The sequence below is a fragment of the Megalops cyprinoides genome, chromosome 14, assembly GCF_013368585.1.
Source record: "Megalops cyprinoides isolate fMegCyp1 chromosome 14, fMegCyp1.pri, whole genome shotgun sequence".
Taxonomy (NCBI): domain Eukaryota; kingdom Metazoa; phylum Chordata; class Actinopteri; order Elopiformes; family Megalopidae; genus Megalops; species Megalops cyprinoides.
This window is the reverse complement of record NC_050596.1, coordinates 32,970,987-32,988,763: the sequence shown is the minus strand read 5'-3', so window position 1 is coordinate 32,988,763 and position 17,777 is coordinate 32,970,987. Positions and strand designations below refer to the sequence as shown.

The window sequence follows — 17,777 nt, the reverse complement described above, 5'->3', positions numbered from 1 at the left end:
TATACATTTGCTGTCGATGATGGAGAAGGGGAACGCACTTTTTCTATTATTTCCCTCCATTTAAATAAATGTGCAATATGATTAAAAGAAAATAAAGGAGGCAGTGGTGTGGGCTCCTTCATAACGCAGATAAATAATGTGTGCAATATTTTACAGCTGATATCTGCATTAATAATGTGGTTTGAATGGACGGATGAGACGCGCGTTGCGTCGCCGCGCCGTGTTCCGGATGTTTTCGCGGCGGGCGGCGGTGCGCGCATGTAGCAGCTGACACAGGCGGTGCGGGGAAAGCGCACAGTGACGGCGCCGAGCAGCTGAGCGGCAGCATCATGGCGGAGCCCAACGCATCTCCGGTTCATGTCCAGCATCCGCAACCAGTGCCGACAACGAGCTGGCCAATTACCAAGGAGTCCTATGAGCTCCAGGAGGTGATCGGTTAGTCTTTCAGTTACCTACTTGAGTTGTCTGTAGTATGTTTGCTTTAGAAGCCCCGTTATTATAAACAGCAAAGGACAATGAGGGCCTACCGGCTTTTTCAGTGCTATAGCAGACCTGTTCTGTATTGCTTGGCAATGCGGATGTAAGCAAACCCGCAGTAATAGAATAGCGGGTTCGATTAGTAGGTGTCTAAATAGTTGAAAGTAATATTGGTTTGGGATGGACTTGTCAATTTTGAGTTTTTTCTCGCGTTTCAAATGATAGTGGGCTGCTGTTATTTTGCCGACTGATGCTCGCCTATGGCACGTGTCCAGTTGCAGTCTCTGTAGAAATATCGCGGCTCTAATTAGCGACAGGAAACGCAGATCGGTTTATGATCGCATATCGAATGTAATAATCCTGTATTAGAAAGCCATACGCATGAATGTCATACATAATATGCGACGCTGTGAGGAATGCTGTCGCAGAAATGATGTTCCTATGGAACTGCAGTTCCCTTTGAAGTTAGTTCATTTTTCTGTCAGCAATAGCAATACTAATGCATTACCAAATAATAATACAATAAACAATAACAACAATAATTCTTTCTATTAGTAGTATTATTAGTGAAATTGATAGTAGTGGTACTAACAATAGTATTAACACTATTATACATACGAATAGCTATAACTATAGATAGCTATAATTGTTGACAAATAACACAGTGAAACAGCCATGAATTCATGTTTTTTTCTTAAATACTTATCAATATATCTTAAATTTTATATCTTAAATTTTGTTCTTTTTTTTTTCTTAAAATTGGAGAGCATTTTAATGTTTTGGCTATCATTTAAGCTATTTTAAATTAATTCTAAAACGGTATTTTTTGGAATTTTACACAAGGCGTGATATCACTGGTAGTTACATGTTTGGAAATAATATGTTGGCCGAATTGTTTTGCCAAATGCATTTTAAGAAACAGCATTTTAATAATAATAGTCCGAATTACCCGCGTCAGCACGACGGTCGAATTACCCTGATCTGCCACTTAGGCAGCCGCCGCTGTGTTTCTATGACTTTTATGCCCCCTGCTGATAGTTTTATGTATTGCAACTCTCCTCTGAATTTCTCACAGGCTGTTGAAATGTCGTGTTCCATTCATTCATACTACTTGTTATGTTCAGAAAAAATCTGTTTTACTCCGCTAATTAATCTGGGACTAAATCTTTGGTAGATCAGCTGTTATTATAGTCGTAATACCTCTGCTTACAGTGACACTAAACATAGAAAAGGTTGTTCTGTTAAGGGGATAAATGTGAAGGCCATCTCTTTTTTTGAACCTAAATTTACTAAATTTATTGTCAAAAATTTACTGTCCTAGTTTCAAGAAGGACCACATTCTTTATCAGAAAATGTTTTGAAGTAGATCTTGATGTACTAGATGTAGTAGATGAGGCATTTTTAAGATTATGTTTTGCCTTTTTTGTTACATGTTGCTGCAGAAAAAAATGAAATTACTTGCCAAAACCAAGTTACCCAGGAGCTAAGATACACTTTACGCTCTGCCATGTGACATGCATTCCCCTCATGCTGCAGGCTGCCTGGTTACAGCCGTATAACGCTGATAAGGGTTACCGCTGTGGGTCTGCACTGGAGTTCCTCATCTGCTCAGTGCCAGTAGTAATACCCTGTCAGCAGCAGCTGGCTTCGCGCGCGCTGTGATGCGCTGTAACGCTCTGTGCCACACTGTGTCACGCTGTATTGCGCTGTGATGCGCTGTAACGCTCTGTGCCACACTGTGTCACGCTGCAGTGCGCTGTGATGCGCTGTAACGCTCTGTGCCACACTGTGTCACGCTGTATTGCGCTGTGATGCGCTGTAACGCTCTGTGCCACACTGTGACATGCTGTATTGCGCTGTGATGTGCTCTGTGACACTGTGTGACGCTGTGTGACGCTCTGTGACGCTGTGTGACGCTCTGTGACGCTCTGTGACGCTGTGTGACGCTGTGTGACGCTCTGTGACACTGTGCGACGCTCTGTGACACTGTGTGACGCTGTGTGATGCTGTGTGACGCTGTGTGACGCTCTGTGACGCTCTGTGACGCTGTGTGATGCTGTGTGACGCTCTGTGACGCTCTGTGACACTGTGCGACGCTCTGTGACACTGTGTGACATGCTGTGTCACGCTGTGTGCTTGAGCTGTGTGGGGCTCTCCTCCTCTCTCCTCACACCCACACCTCCAGCTCCACCATAAAGACCTCTCCTCCATGGACCCATTTCACAGCATTACATTCACCCCGTAGACTTGCCTGTCTTCATTCTGAAGCTCTATGCTTAGTTCCACTCAGGGGACATGGGCATCCGGGCCTCAGTGAACAGAACAAGTCTTTCTAAGAAAAGTTCATTCTCAAGGTTCAGATGACCATACAACAGAAACACCTTTTACCCTGGGCAGCGAATAATGAAGCAGTACCATGTACTCTGGAAGTGAAGTGATTCTCTGTCTGATGTTGCTGTAGACCTCTGCTAAGAAAAGCTTTCGACCAGGGCTCGAGGGTTGGAGTGACATCGATCAAATGGTGCTTAAGCATCCGAGTTCTGCACGCTTGGACACTTTTATAAAGAAGCAGTTGAGAATGAGTTAACCTACAAGTTTAAACGTAAAAGTGTTGTAGGTGGATACACCATTGTTTTTGGATGTGTGGTAAGAAATATTTATCATTGATTAATTCATAATTTCTATAACCAAATGGCAAAGTATAGAAGAAAAAAGCTCATGCCACAGTAAGGGCCTAGTATTTAACAAGCCTGAAAAGGCTCCCAGTGTAGTTCAGTAATAAAAATCAAATAGAGAGAAAATGATTGGAATCACCAAATCTGCCTTGTAGGAGCCATAATCTGAAATTACATTTACTCAGCATTATCTTTTGACCAGTGCAACTTACAGACCTTACAATTTTTAACACCATTCATTCACACAGCTGAATATCATCAGGGGCTTTGGTACCTTGCCAGGGGCACAACAGTGTTGGTCCCTCTGGGACTCAAACGGGAAACCTTTGGGTTACAAGTCCTTCTCCTTACCCATGTCGCTCTTGAAATGGTCAAAAGCAACCAATTAAATGGCTGCAGTTGTTACTGTGAGGTAATGTTTTTTGGAGAAGAGCCCGAGGTACCCTATTGGCATGCTCTGGTCACCTCTAAAATGACCTGGTGCTTGCACTCCATCTGTATTGAAAGAGGAAGCAAAAATAAATATATATTTTTGAGCTCTTACGTGACATCAAGCTTGTTTTAGAACTCACATTCATAATAATAATGGGGGAAGGACGGTTGTTTATCTTAGCATACCTGTTTTCACAGAGAGCAAAGATTTGCACGCCAGATGTGTGACTGCAGGTCTAAAACAGCTATAAAATAAAAATAAACAGAAGGCAATGTGCTATTAGTCTGGCTCCTCCTCCCAACAACCTCCTGGCAATCACAGCAGACCACACCCCCAAACAGACCAATGGGCATGACACCACACCCCCAAACAGACCAATGGGCAGGACACCATACCCCCAAACAGACCAGTGGGCAGGACACCACACCCCCAAACAGACCAGTGGGCAGGATCTGGTGTGAGGCCCCACCCATAAATAGAGCAGTGGGCAGGGTCTGGTGTGAGGCCCCACCCATAAATAGAGCAGCGGGCAGGGCCTGGTGTGAGGCCCCACCCATAAATAGAGCAGTGGGCAGGGCCTGGTATGAAGCCCCGCCCATAAATAGAGCAGTGGGCAGGGTCTGGTGTGAGGCCCCGCCCATAAATAGACATGCGGTCGTCCGTCGGTCTGACGGAGCGTTTCTGTCTGCGGTTCCAGGCAGCGGGGCCACAGCCGTCGTCCAGGCCGCCTTCTGCACCCCGAGAAAGGAGCGTGTCGCCATCAAGAGGATCAACCTGGAGAAGTGCCAGACCAGCATGGACGAGCTGCTGGTGAATGCTGTCATACCCCTGGGCCTTTCCTGCCTCTCTCTCCCTCCCTCGCTTACTGTGGTTGCACTCTCTCCCCCTCTGTGTCCCTTTCTCTCTTTTCTGTCTTTCTCTCTCTCCCTCCATCTCTTGTATGCTGTTATCTTTCTACCTCTCTCGGGTATCCTGTCACTTGAAGGCTTTTAGTGGTGTATTATCATTGCCTTTTAATGCTTCATATTGTCTGTAGCCTTGTGTGCTGCTGCCTTTTTCACCAGGTAACCCATGGAGATTTTGGTCTCAGTGTAACTAACCTGGTTAAACAAAGGTTAAATTTAAAAAAAACATTCTCCTCTGTGTTCTCAATCATGGACTGTCTGGTATTGTCCCCAGACCTGAGGACGACATACATATTTGAGCACCTGTCAGAGGTCTGGTCATACTGTCAGTTTTGTGAAGAAAAGTTTTCTGCGTATCGCACAGCCCACGCTAAGAGAACACCGAACAGACTGAATTCAGTCTACAAACGATTTTCAGAAACATGCAGGTCGTTTCTCAGAGATGTGTCAGGCGAAACTTGAAGGTTCCTGTCTTTAAACAAGAAACTGAACACATCTTCTATTCAATAAAACCGCTGTGAACAGGTGTCTTTGAATTTTCTAAGCCTTTCCCATTTACACCGTTACAGAAAATTCATTTGTTACTGAAATCAAAAACGAAATTAAATGAAAACAGAAGACTTGCTGTGTTTTCTCCCCACTCCAAATGAAGTACAAAAACATGCTGTGGTTAGATCGAATAGACCCCTGAGTGAAATGAGCACCCTTCCTCTCTCCTTCCACAGAAAGAGATTCAGGCCATGAGTCAGTGCAACCACCCCAACGTTGTCACCTACTACACCTCCTTTGTGGTGAAGGATGAGCTCTGGTTGGTCATGAAACTCCTGAGTGGAGGTAAGACCTGTCGGGTGGCTTTTTTCATGTTTGTATCGAGTTAAAATCATGATGTCTGACGTCACACTTTTTGTGAAGCATTATCATGAGCTCATTAACTAAACCTGGAGATTTATAGCCATGTTTCTAAACGGATGCTATCGCATTCTTTGCTCATGGAGCATCCTGCCATGTCTATGATGACTATTAGCCTTTTTGTCAGGAGTTTGTCGAGAGATGAATGTTTGATAGATTTCTGGATTTTGGTGGTGGCCTTTGATGCGCTGATTGTCTGATGTTAAACCTTTCTGCTTTGCTTTGAGTTTTTATCTGGTCTATCTGGTCTCAAAGCATTATGTGCTTGGAGGTGAAATGAACAAAAGTATGTGAGCAATAGAAGGAGTAACACAGTTTCATCAGATGAGGTTTAAACTGCCTTCACAAAGACTGAGGTCTGAAGCTATGTCATTTCTGTATCATTATTCTCAACCTCTGCATTCAAACTCTTAACTTTCTTCATTAGAATGTTGTCGCACTGTTGTATTTCTCTCTTATGTCTCTCTTCAGTACGATGATAAGAACAGACAAGAAACACAGGGAATGATACACAGGGGATTTAACTGCGCTGGGTCTTGAAGGACAGCACACAGGTTGAATAGCCCCTTGGAGAAGTTTTTATGGATTTTTTTTTTTTTTGTAATTGCTTTGGTTTTCAGGGTCGATGCTGGATGTTATAAAGTATATATTTAGCAAAGGAGAGCACAAGAACGGGGTCCTGGAAGAGCCCATTATTGCCACAATTTTAAAAGAGGTGCTAGAAGGCTTGGACTACCTGCACAGAAACGGCCAGATCCACAGGTAAAATCAGCTTCCAGTGTTTCTGCCCAGCACATACAGACAGGTGGCTGATGTTGGGTAGCAGCAGAACACATTGTGGTTATTCAGGAGTCTGTATCCAATACAGTGTATTTCCAATCTCCAGTGACAACTAAAAACATTGTTTTAATATTTATAAGAACATATTCATTTAAAGAAAATTTCAAACTCCAGAATCGTCAGTATGTGTTGCCGCTTAATGTGGTTTAGATTATCTGAATGAATGTAGTCTTACTCTAGACATCAGTCTTACGAGTGATTCTCCCTGATGCAAAAGTCACAGCCTGGCACACTGATACATCTTACTAATGATAGCAATATATCAGCTTAACTTATCCCATGGAAATCATGGATCAGCAGTGACTCACAGATGCACAGGTGTAACCTTCATGTCTTCTCTTTGTCTGTGTGTGTGTGTGTGTGTGTCTGTGTGTGTGTGTGTGTGTGTCTGTGTACGTGTGTGTGCGTGTGTGTGTGTGTGTGTGTGTATGTGTCTGTGTACGTGTGTGTGCGTGTGTGTGTGTGTGTGTGTGTGTGTGTACGTGTGTGTGTCTGTGTGTGTGTGTGTGTGTACGTGTGTGTGTGTGTGTGTATCTGTTTATGTTCACAGGGATGTGAAGGCTGGGAACATTCTGCTTGGGGAAGATGGCTCCGTCCAGATTGCAGGTGTGTGTGTGTGGAGGAGTGTGCGTGTGTGAAGCTCTACTCTGGATTCCTCTCCTATACTCGTACAGAGAGGAGAAGTGTTTTTTTAATCTGATGGGAGATGTCATCTTTCACATTGTAAGACCAAGACAATCGTGCTTTACATGTTCATGAAGATAATGTCTTCAGCTGCTGCGTGCACCCAGGAGAAATTCTTTAAGCCTTTAGAAGCTTCACTCTCAAATCCAAAAAGCTGATGTCTGATTTTAAAGTCAAAACTTTTTCAGATTTCATTTTCTGATTGGTAGCGAGAGGAAGAAACACACATTATGCCCGAACAGCCTTGGAGTGTTGCTCCAAGATAGAGGATTGTTACAGTTCAGGATGCTCAGTTACTAATAGAATGCTTGTACTCTTCTCTGCCAATCAGAAGTGTGTATTCAAATGGGCTCCTTGTTTGTGGATTGGTAATGGAATACATCTCCCTCATTCCATTTCTGTTGGAAGGCAAAGAGGTTATTCAGCTGATTGCTAAAAAATACAGCACATACAGTAAATTGAACTTTTTTCCCCTCTTCCTTTTTCACCCCATTTTTAGAGCAATCGGCCACCCTCGGTAGAGCGGTGGTCTTTGCAAAGTGCAGGCCTCCTGAAAGCAATGGCATTTGCATCACTGTGTTCCTCCTGAGGAAAGATCTTTAATGCACTGCAATGACCACTTCCCTCAGTCTGCCATTTTGCCATGTGGTCAGTCTTCTCTCCACGTGGTCATTTCCTGTGCATTTGTAGATTTGGGGGGGGAAGGAGTGTTGACCTGCAGGAATTAAAGGGCCCTTTGTATGCTTTTCTTTGCATTAGATTAGGTTTATTACGCTATTTCACTTACAGATTTATTCAGATTGCTCAAAGGAAAATTCTGCTCTAGTCGAAGTTCTGTATCTTTTGTTTTCTGACATGTGCGCCCATATCATCATAACATTTTCTCCTTTTTTATCTACCAGACTTCTTGTTATTTCTAATAGAAGTGGATTGTGCTCTTATTAATTTTTATAGGTAAAAACACAGAACAGAAGATTTTCAGGTAGTAAAAACTGAAGATTCAAACATTCAGCCTCAGTGCCTCCATCGGTGACGCATTGCTGTCCCGCTGCAGTTTATTTACCCAATTTTAAGGTGCCATCATAGATGTACAAGTTAATTAAAGAAGGATCTGCCGTCGGTGCCTCCATTTTCAGTAATCCTTAACGATTTCCAAACCCTGAAAGAAGCATAAATATTCAGTAGATGTTCACTGCAGTTCTTCATTCAGTAGGTTGAGCACAGGAGTGAATTTCAATAACTAAGTTCATGAAGGGTCAGCCTTTTATAAATATGAGGCTGAAGATTAAAATGTTTCGGTATACTGCCTTCGGTTGTGGTGGTGTTCTGTTGACAATCTTTATATATCTCTAATGAAGAGTGACGTAGGGGTTGTGAGTGGCTCAGCTGGTAAGGCCTTTGTCTTGAGAGCAGGCTGAGCCTTATGGCCCAGGTTCAATACCAGATATGTCATCTGCTGACAATGACCAGGAGCCCACAACAGCAGAACCAATTGGCTTTGTTCTGCTTTGGACCGGGGGTGGGCAGGTTAGCCGAGGTGTCCTTGTCTCCCTGCTCTTAGGCACCCTCACCAGGTGCTTGTAAGCTGCCCAGATCATATCAGCGGAGTAGTGCCTATCATCTAATTGGTACTCAACTCACTGTGGTGGGTGCAGACTGTGACTTGTAGTTCAAAAATAGCCATTGGCAGCATGTGTGTAAACCAAAGCAAACGTACAGGTTATTATGACATTACGATGATACACAGGTTAATTAGCTTTTGTTGCATTGTTTTTTTTTTTACTTTGATTATTACTGTGGGTGAACATTTCTCACAGTTCTTGCTGTAATTAATATGGATTCTTTCTGGCCTGGTAGATTTCGGAGTCAGCGCGTTTTTAGCCACCGGCGGAGACGTCACACGAAACAAAGTGCGGAAGACGTTTGTGGGAACGCCATGCTGGATGGCTCCTGAGGTGATGGAACAGGTGGGTGTGGCCCGTGACCCCTCCCAACAATGACATCAATAATCACGTCCCTGTTGCCCCTCCCAACGGATTCAATACTCACCTCTCTGTGGCTCCTGTTGCCTCTGTTGGATGGTGAACGCTGTTTGTCTGAAGATTCTGAGGAACTTCTGTGGATTCTGTTACTGCTTGCCTGCAGAAACTAGCAATTGTACTACCACATACAGAGCAAGCTCACAGTGGTTTCAGCTTGTAAAATTTCACTGTAGGACTGCTTGCTGACATAAAGAAAGAAATTGTGCTATTTAAAATGCTTAGGAGAAGAACAATGAACATAGCCATTGGTAACTGTTTACCTTTGGGCGGCATATGAAAGCTGAACTACTTCTTCCTATGAGTATTTGTGAACTCAAAGACAGATCAGTGTAAGTGTACTGCACTCTCTGTCAGGAAACAATGTGTGTCCCCTCCTTATTAAAATATTAAAAACCATATCCCTGTAGTCCCTTCCTCTTTCATGACAATGACATAAATATTCTCTTGACGCTCTGTTGACAGGTACGAGGCTACGACTTCAAAGCAGACATCTGGAGTTTCGGAATCACAGCCATTGAGTTAGCCACAGGGGCAGCGCCCTACCACAGATATCCTCCTATGAAGGTGTGTGAGAGGATGGAGGCGCGCATGTGTGTACATGTGACAGGATTGCGAGTGCGTGTGTGTGCATGTATGTGCGTGAGTGTGTGTGTGTGAGACTGTGCGTGTGTGTGTGAGTGTGTGCATGTATGTGCGTGAGTGTGTGTGTGTGAGACTGTGCGTGTGTGTGTGAATGCGTGCATGTATGTGCGTGAGTGTGTGTGTGTGTGTGTGTGGTGTGTGCGTGGGTTCAGGAAATTGGCACGGCTCGTGACATCTCCTCTGTGCTTTGGCAGGTGCTGATGCTGACCCTACAGAATGATCCTCCTACACTGGAAACAGGCGTGGAGGACAAGGAGATGGTGAAGAAGTACGGGAAGTCGTTCCGGAAGCTGATAACCCTATGCCTGCAGAAGGACCCCACAAAGAGGTGAGCACTTCTCCACCGCTGTCAGCACCATGGGGACCGAGGTGCTGCAGAGAATCTGCCGTTCCTTCGGTGTGTGGAGAGCTGGAACTGCAGTCAGATGCTTACAGGTTCCCAGCGTGGGTTGGGTTAAAAACACTGCACCTTGGAGAGCTTTACCTGTCTGATTTATTCCATTGCATCCATTTGTACTGATGGATAATGTGATACTTTATGAGCTATGTAGGTCACCCCGCAGAAATGAATGTGATAAGCAATAACCAGTGTGGTAACTGAATGCCACATGAATTAATGTGACTTGTGACTCATTCGTAGCAGAGTGGGCTGGTGGAGTGTGTTTTGAAGGATCAGGTGAGAAGTGCATGCATGTGTATTCTCCAGTGATGAGAGTCTTTACCAGCAGCAGATCCCGCTGTATAACAGTCTCTCCTCTCAGGGAAAGGAAGGATCAGGCCTCTCCAGGGTCTCCTGATGATCCTGAAATGAATACAGATCAATGCGGGATGGCCCAATTTAGCTCTCCTCACCCACTTCTGCAGCCTCGCTAATGCCGGAAACACGAATCAGGAGCGAGAACAGAGCACCGTGCAGAGTTTAATTTAATCACATCACCACTGTGATGATCACAACTGTGAGCTGGGCCTCTGTGAAGTCTCTCCACAGGGTCAGGAGCAGGAAAATAACGCAGACGCACTGCCGTCAGCTGGGAACTGAACTTACACCTCCTGCAGAAGAGCTGCTGGGAAGCACATTGCCTGCATTAACAGAGCCCGAGTCTCACTGTCTCATTTCCCAATGTCTTTTATTTTCTTTTAGGCCCACAGCTGCAGAACTTTTGAAATGTAAATTTTTCCAAAAGGCCAAGGTACATGATTTATTCTCTTACATTTTCAGTCTTATTCTTTTTTGGTCTTTCTCTTTTTTGTCACGAATAATCATTTTGGGGTTTTAATGTCTCTTTCTGTTTTCACTTACAGAACAGAGAGTATCTGATTGAAAAGCTGCTGAACAGAGCACCAAACATCACCCAAAGAGCCAAAAGGGTAACGTGTTTTAAGCAAATATTATACATATACACATACACACACACACACACACACACACACACACACACACACACATACACACACACACAATCACTTTCTCTCATAATTTCATAAATATGCATACACACACACACACACACACACAATCACTCTCTCTCATAATTTCATAAACATGCATATACACACACACAATCACTTTCTCTCATAATCTCATACACATGCATACACACGCACGCTCATAGACATTTACAGTCTCACACATGGATGCATGCATACACATATGCGCACACACGCATGCATTCATATGCACTCACACACTTACATACACACACTCACCCGTCCTCGTTCTCAGCCATATCCTTTGTTCTGACTAAGCATTACGTGAATGACTCATGGACACATGTCATTAGTAAACAGGAGCCATTGCCAGTATGTTAATTTTACAGACACAGCACACGGCACATGGTGAGTTTCACCGAGCTTGTGCTCATACCTCATACCTCATTGCTCATGGTGAATGCGCCGGTGATTCAGCCAATCAGAGCTGTGGAATGTCTGCTGGGACAAATGGGCAGCGAGATGAACGGGGTTTGATGTGGGGTTTGGGTAACAGGGCGCTGCTCTCATACAGGCCATTTCCATAATGTGCCCCCCCCACGGTGTTAGCTGGACCCCAGCACGGCCCCGTGCAGAGCTGCCCCTGCAGACAGAACGGGCAAACAGGGAAACAGACTGATTACACTCTCACTTTTATTTCACCAAACCTAGAACTGAAGGATGTGGTGCAGCTGCATGTGCATTAGGCTGGCTTTGCATTGCATTTATATTACAGTACTGTCATTTAGCAGACACTCTCATCCAGAGTGTCTGACATCCTTACAAGGTTACAGTTTTATCCATCTGTACAGCTGGACATTTATTGAGGCCATTGTGGGTTAAGTAACTTGCCCAAGGGTACAGCATCGGTGGCTTATTGGAGAATTGTACCAGCAACCTTTTGGTACATGAGCACTGCTCCTTACCACTATGCCGCACTGCTGTCCCTAATGAAAAGTTAAAGCCATGGTGAAAGTTTTGCACTATTCCTCATAGGAGATGGAGGAAAGGGTTTAAAGATGAAATATGAGTAAATAAATAAGTATGACTAGCACAGACACAACCAAAGAAATTAAATGAAAAGAAATGAATAGGTTCCAGGTGAGGAACACAGTTAAGTAAAGAGAAATGCCCACGCACTGTTAAAGTGCTCCCTCACCAAAGTTTAATGGGAATGAGACAGCAATTGGTTTTGTCAGGACCTGAGGCGTCATTTTATTTCCACTAAGCGCTGCTCCACACTGTGGGAGTACTGGTCTGTGGCCAGTGCTGTTGCGTTTTCATTAAGTGTGTGGTGTGGGAGCGTTACAGCGGTGTGTGGGTATGCGTCTCTGGCTGAAAGATGCTGAAAGATGAGCTCTTTAAAAGTGGCGTTCGGAGAACATTGGCAGTCAGAGGAATGTCTGCGTTAGCTCTGATCGAAAGCAGAGCAGACGCTGGCCTGGTCTCTGGTTTCATATGGCAGTGCCTGAATGCAGGGCAAGATATTCTCTAATTAACTACTAATGTAGCGTGATGTGGTACAGGCAGCAAAAGGAAATGGCCCCTGCTCTCTTTCTCTGCCTGCACATGGCGTGGCACAAGGCATGACTTCACGTGATAGCGTTAATTCTTCCCGTGGAGATTTCCTCACGGACTTTCAGCGAGACGTTTTGTCGATAATGTGTTTGGATATGAGGGCAACCGAGGTTCACCCGGTCATTTGCGTCCGGGTGCACTTTGGAAAACGGCGCTCTTTTTCAGATTAGGTGTGCTTTTCGTCAGATGACGAGAAGTCAGTCTAACCTGCTAGCAGTTCGTTTGCTCTCATACTGCATGAGCCAAAATGGCAGCTGCGTCCTGTTCGGTTGCTAACGGTCACTTGTGGTCTGGAGTCGATTGAATTCATTTGCATCCTGGCAGAGCTGGCTCGATGGCAGGGCTTTACAGACGAACTGAACTGATTTCCTGCTTTGATCAAACAGCTGAATAGGCCCGATGCAGAAGCACCCATCGGTAGGGACACAACAGCCGAGGGGACATTGGAATTATGTAGTATGACTTCACTCCAGAGAGTCAAGACAAGACTCAAGACTCAAATATTGGTAGGGACATGTCCCTACCATCCATATGCAAAATTACGCCCTTGCATATATTACAGACAATATAATACAGCATTAAACAGCATGAAAACAGAGTAAAACAGAGTAAAACAACAAGCGTTTCTCCTGAGCGGCTCAGTCAGGTAAGCTGCTCATTTCGAGCACAGGCTGCGGCCTGCAGGACAGACTGTGACAAACTGGAGTCTGAGCTGTGTCACCAGCTGCTAGTGACTGTGAGTTTCCACACTGGAGTCTGGGCTGTGTCACCAGCCGCTAGTGACCGGGAGTCTCCACACTGGAGTCTGAGCTGTGTCACCAGCTGCTAGTGACTGTGAGTTTCCACACTGGAGTCTGGGCTGTGTCACCAGCCGCTAGTTACCGGGAGTCTCCACACTGGAGTCTGGGCTGTGTCACCAGCCACTAGTGACCGGGAGTCTCCACACTGGAGTCTGAGCTGTGTCACCAGCTGCTAGTGACTGTGAGTTTCCACACTGGAGTCTGAGCTGTGTCACCAGCCGCTAGTTACAGGGAGTCTCGAGGGCAGGGTGGATTATATCAGCCTGGACCCCCTCATTGTCCTGCTCATTAGCGCCCCCCCCCCAGCAGGTTGCCAGGCGCCTGGTTATGTGGGGTGCTCAGAATACATCCGTGAGGAATGCGCCCATCCTACTTTCAGTGTTTGCTTTCCTGTGGTGCATTGTGGGATTTGTAGTGTTGAAAAATAGCAGTTGTTTGCATGCATCAGAGGATTGCATTAGTCAGGCATTTTATGGAGGATGTCACACTGAAGTGAACCTAATGATGTATGTACTATTGGCAATTCCATAAAGAAATACATAAAACAATCTCTCTATACAACATAAAGAAAACATGCTCAGGCAGGTTGTGGTGTTGTGGGTTACTACACTGCAGTAATAATGATAACACAATAAAAAAAAAAAAACAAATGCACAGATAGCCTGCTTCTGCCTCACTACAGAACTGAATTATGCTGTAAATTAAAAGTAGTCTGTAACAGTCGTCAGACCACGTGTAAATGAAAAAGTAGCAGTAACCTACTGTACATAGGAGCTGTTAAGGTTTTTCTATGAAAATCCTAGGACTTAAGGATAAATCTGGTGTAAGGAAACTTGGAAGCACTTATGAGATTTCACACCAGTTGCAATCCGTCAGATATACCCAGTGCAGAAAAAGCGCTGAACTTTCAGGAGTTTAGTCTTAATTACAGATCTGAGAGAGTGATGTTGGTGTCCCGGTGAGGCCATTGGTATTCTGAGGAGGCAGTTTAATCTTGATGCTCCTCAGAGCTAGCGGGACTCTGTGGAGAGTGGTTTGGCTTTCTGTCGTGTTGGGTCAGCATGCCGGTGATTGATATGTGCGGCTCACAGTCATTGAAGTGGAGTGTCATCACGGCCCTTTTGATGTATGGGGCAGGTGTGCCGAGCCACTGTGTCAGCCTCCCTATTGGCCCATCTCCGGCGCCGGGTCTGTTTGTTTGCGTTTTTATTTTCACCTGGAGGTCAACCACATTAACGCCGTCGCTGAAACACGGACAGCTCCAAACTTCACGACCTTCTCACATCGTAACTCTGTTTGCCTTCACTTGTCCTGAGCCCCACCCCCCCCACTTCCCTCCTACTCTCACCTCTCTTTTTCTCTTTCTCTTCCTCTCTCAGTTCTCCCCATCTCTCTCTCTCTGTCTCTCCTTTCTCTCTCCTCACCCCTCCCTGCCCCTCACTCTGTGCTTCTCTCTTTCTCTCCTTACTGTGATTGAATGTCTGTGCCCGGGCGGAGGGTCAGTGAACTCCTGATTGTGTTAAAGGTGACCGGGGGCAGGGAGGAGCTCAGGAATGGACACGAGAGAGAGGAAGATGTCACCTAAGGGTCTCGTTATCAAAGGGAAGGAGTCTGTTCAGACGCCTGTGGCAGTGTGTTTAGACTAAAGTAGCCTTTAGAGGGTCCAGGAGTGTGAGGACAGGGTCAAACAGGGCAGCTCCACGGCAGTTTATATGAGCTGGGTCGAGATTCACACCGGATCTTTCTTACTTTACTTACTTTTATGAAAACAATACAGTATAAAATGCAGGTAAGATGAGGACTGTCACTCTCTCTCCCTCCCTCTCTGTCTCTTTCTCCTTGCCTTTGAATCTGTCTGTCTCTTTCTCTGTCAGCCTCTCTTTCTCTCTGCTCATAGCATAATGCAGGCTAGTGTGCAGCACACACCAGGCAATAATCAGCGGAGTTATGAGGAGTTATGTATAGACACTTCAGTCAGACAGTCTTCACCTCAGTCTTTTAATATCGGTGCCTGGTTAAGAGTCAGACAGAACGGCGTAATTGTCTGGCTCAGGAGAACTCACAGGTTTCAACATTGGTGTTTTCCTGCCAGCAGAGGGTGCAATTGTTCCTGCCTTCTTCTCGTACAGGTGCAGTTTAAATTTTAGTTGCTGATCACAGATAGTCATGTTTCTAGTGTCTGAACCTGGCAGTTGCAGCTGAAGTGTGGTGTTATTGAAGGGTGGTGTGACTGATTGGGCCAGCCAGCAAGTACAAATCGCTTCTCTGAAGTAAACATGAAAGACTCCTTGTAATTGTGCAGCAGGAAGAGCTGTGGTAGACCTGCATTTTACGGACAAAATGAATTGTTTCTCACCCTTTATAGGCTTTTCCTCTTTATAAAACCCTGCTCGGAATCACCAGCTGCACATCTCACCACGGCAACCTCTGTCATCGCACAGGAACGCTGAAATGAGACGAGAGTCAATCCTTCCACACACTCACACGCAGCCAGCGGAGACAGTCTGCGTTTAAGTTACACAGCGCATCACAGTGAAGTGGGTGCAAATTGGAGGATAGGTGCTGCTCTAATAACATCATCCAAGCAACTCCCAAAGGCCTGACAAATCACAGGTTCCTAAGAGCAGAGGGAGAAGGAAACGCTGCCTGACCTGCATAACCAGTTTGTCCCGCCGCTGTGGGCTCCTGGTTGCCGTCCTCGGTTACCATGGCCAGCTTTCTGTTTCTCCCCCTTTATGAGGGATTTTCCATTGAGGCCCGTCTGTACAGTAGGCCCCAGATTTTGATGGTTCACATTCACATTTTAAGAATTTTGCTTTTGATTGCTTTATGAAAAATTCAGATTTGTAATAGGGGAGAGACTGGGTGTAGAGCTTGCCCTATAACGTAAGTAAAAGCCTGTGTGAAGACTAATTTCCATCTCACTGTTCTTCCTGGTCTGTTATTCCTGAACCATCACATAGCATGTTGCCCTTATACAGTATTATTGTATAAATATTTGTCGTTTTTCCTCATAATGTCACCAGTGGAAAATGGGATTAAATTCAGGACGGAATGGAGCAGAGAGGAAACAGTCAGCGGGCGGAGTCTTGTGTTGAGGAAGCGCTCTCAGTCTCATTTGTTCAGGAGTGCAGATGAGCAGGAACGGGATGCTCCTCTTCCTGAGGCCGGTGATGGATGGAATTGATCTGTGTGCTGAGTCTTCCTGGGCACCTGCAGAGCCCCCTGCTCGGCTCCCTGAACGCTGGCCCTCCGCTGTGGGCGGCGGGGCGTACCAGCTCAGCGTGATTTAGCCAGAGCCCGATGCAGTCTGTCCCGTACTGCGAGCAAATCTTAATCAAAATGACATTGTGTTCAATGGTGACAAAAAAGTATTTAATGAAAAAAAAGCACCGGTTTGGTTTTAGTTCTTCAGAGATTAGGTCAAGTGGCACCACAGTTTGAGTGAATCCAGACTGATGTTTGAGTTTGTGAAAGCATATGAAAATGGGAGAGAATGGTGAGGCACCTCACACACACACACACACATACACACATGCACACACACACACACACATACACTCATGCATGCACGCAAACACACACATACACACACACACACACATGCACACACACACACATGCACACACACACACACACACACACACACACACACACACACAAAGCATGTGCCTTCCTGCAGGGCCTGATTCTTTTTCTGTTTTGCTCAAGGAACCCAAACAGGGATTGGGCATTGCAAGCATGTTGTCTGGTTCTGAGACAGAACCCCACGCCTCACGAAGGGTACCAGCTCTTTGACACCATCCTTTAGCCGCTGGGTGCTCCCAGCTAGCCTGCCCCAGAGCTGTCTGTCAGTGGTGTGTGTGCATTTGGCTGGCTGTGGTGCTTCTCACTGTGCACGCTTGCTCCCTCTGCTGGTAGGCCGTGTCCATTGCAGCCCTGCCACCTCCGCAGCACACACACCACAGTTTGCACAGGAGGCTCATAGCTTTAGATATACTCTGCACATAAACAGCTCATGCAGGCACATCAGAGCACCTGAACTCAGCAATTAGTGCTCACATTGAATGTATCTATGTATCTGCCATCATCCTAGTATCTCAGTGTTAGAACCTCATGTGAAGATGCTGGATTTGGGTGTGTGCATGTCTGGGCAGGTGTGTGTGTGTATGTCTGGCAGGTATGTGGGTGTGTGTGTGTCTGGCCAGGTATGTATGTGTGTGTGTGTGTGTGTCTGGGCAGGTGTGTGTGTGTGTATCTGGGCAGGTGTGTGTGTGTGTGTGTCTGGCCAGGTGTGTGTGTGTGTGTCTGGGCAGGTGTGTGTG

At 45.6% G+C, this 17,777-nt stretch overlaps 1 protein-coding gene across 2 annotated transcripts in view; it reads left to right on the top strand.

Annotated features, from left to right (window-relative positions):
* Positions 1-307: 307 nt before the first annotated feature.
* stk39 (serine threonine kinase 39) overlaps positions 308-17,777 on the top strand; it is a 42,139-nt gene continuing 24,669 nt past the window's right edge. For both annotated transcript variants that reach the window (XM_036545300.1, XM_036545299.1), the window contains exons 1-10: positions 308-435; positions 4,283-4,395; positions 5,216-5,324; positions 6,020-6,161; positions 6,790-6,845; positions 8,781-8,890; positions 9,428-9,529; positions 9,802-9,935; positions 10,749-10,797; positions 10,910-10,975. In XM_036545300.1, the coding sequence (XP_036401193.1) occupies positions 330-435; positions 4,283-4,395; positions 5,216-5,324; positions 6,020-6,161; positions 6,790-6,845; positions 8,781-8,890; positions 9,428-9,529; positions 9,802-9,935; positions 10,749-10,797; positions 10,910-10,975 (987 nt within the window). In that variant the 5' untranslated portion in view covers positions 308-329. The remainder of the gene's footprint in view (positions 436-4,282; positions 4,396-5,215; positions 5,325-6,019; positions 6,162-6,789; positions 6,846-8,780; positions 8,891-9,427; positions 9,530-9,801; positions 9,936-10,748; positions 10,798-10,909; positions 10,976-17,777) is intronic.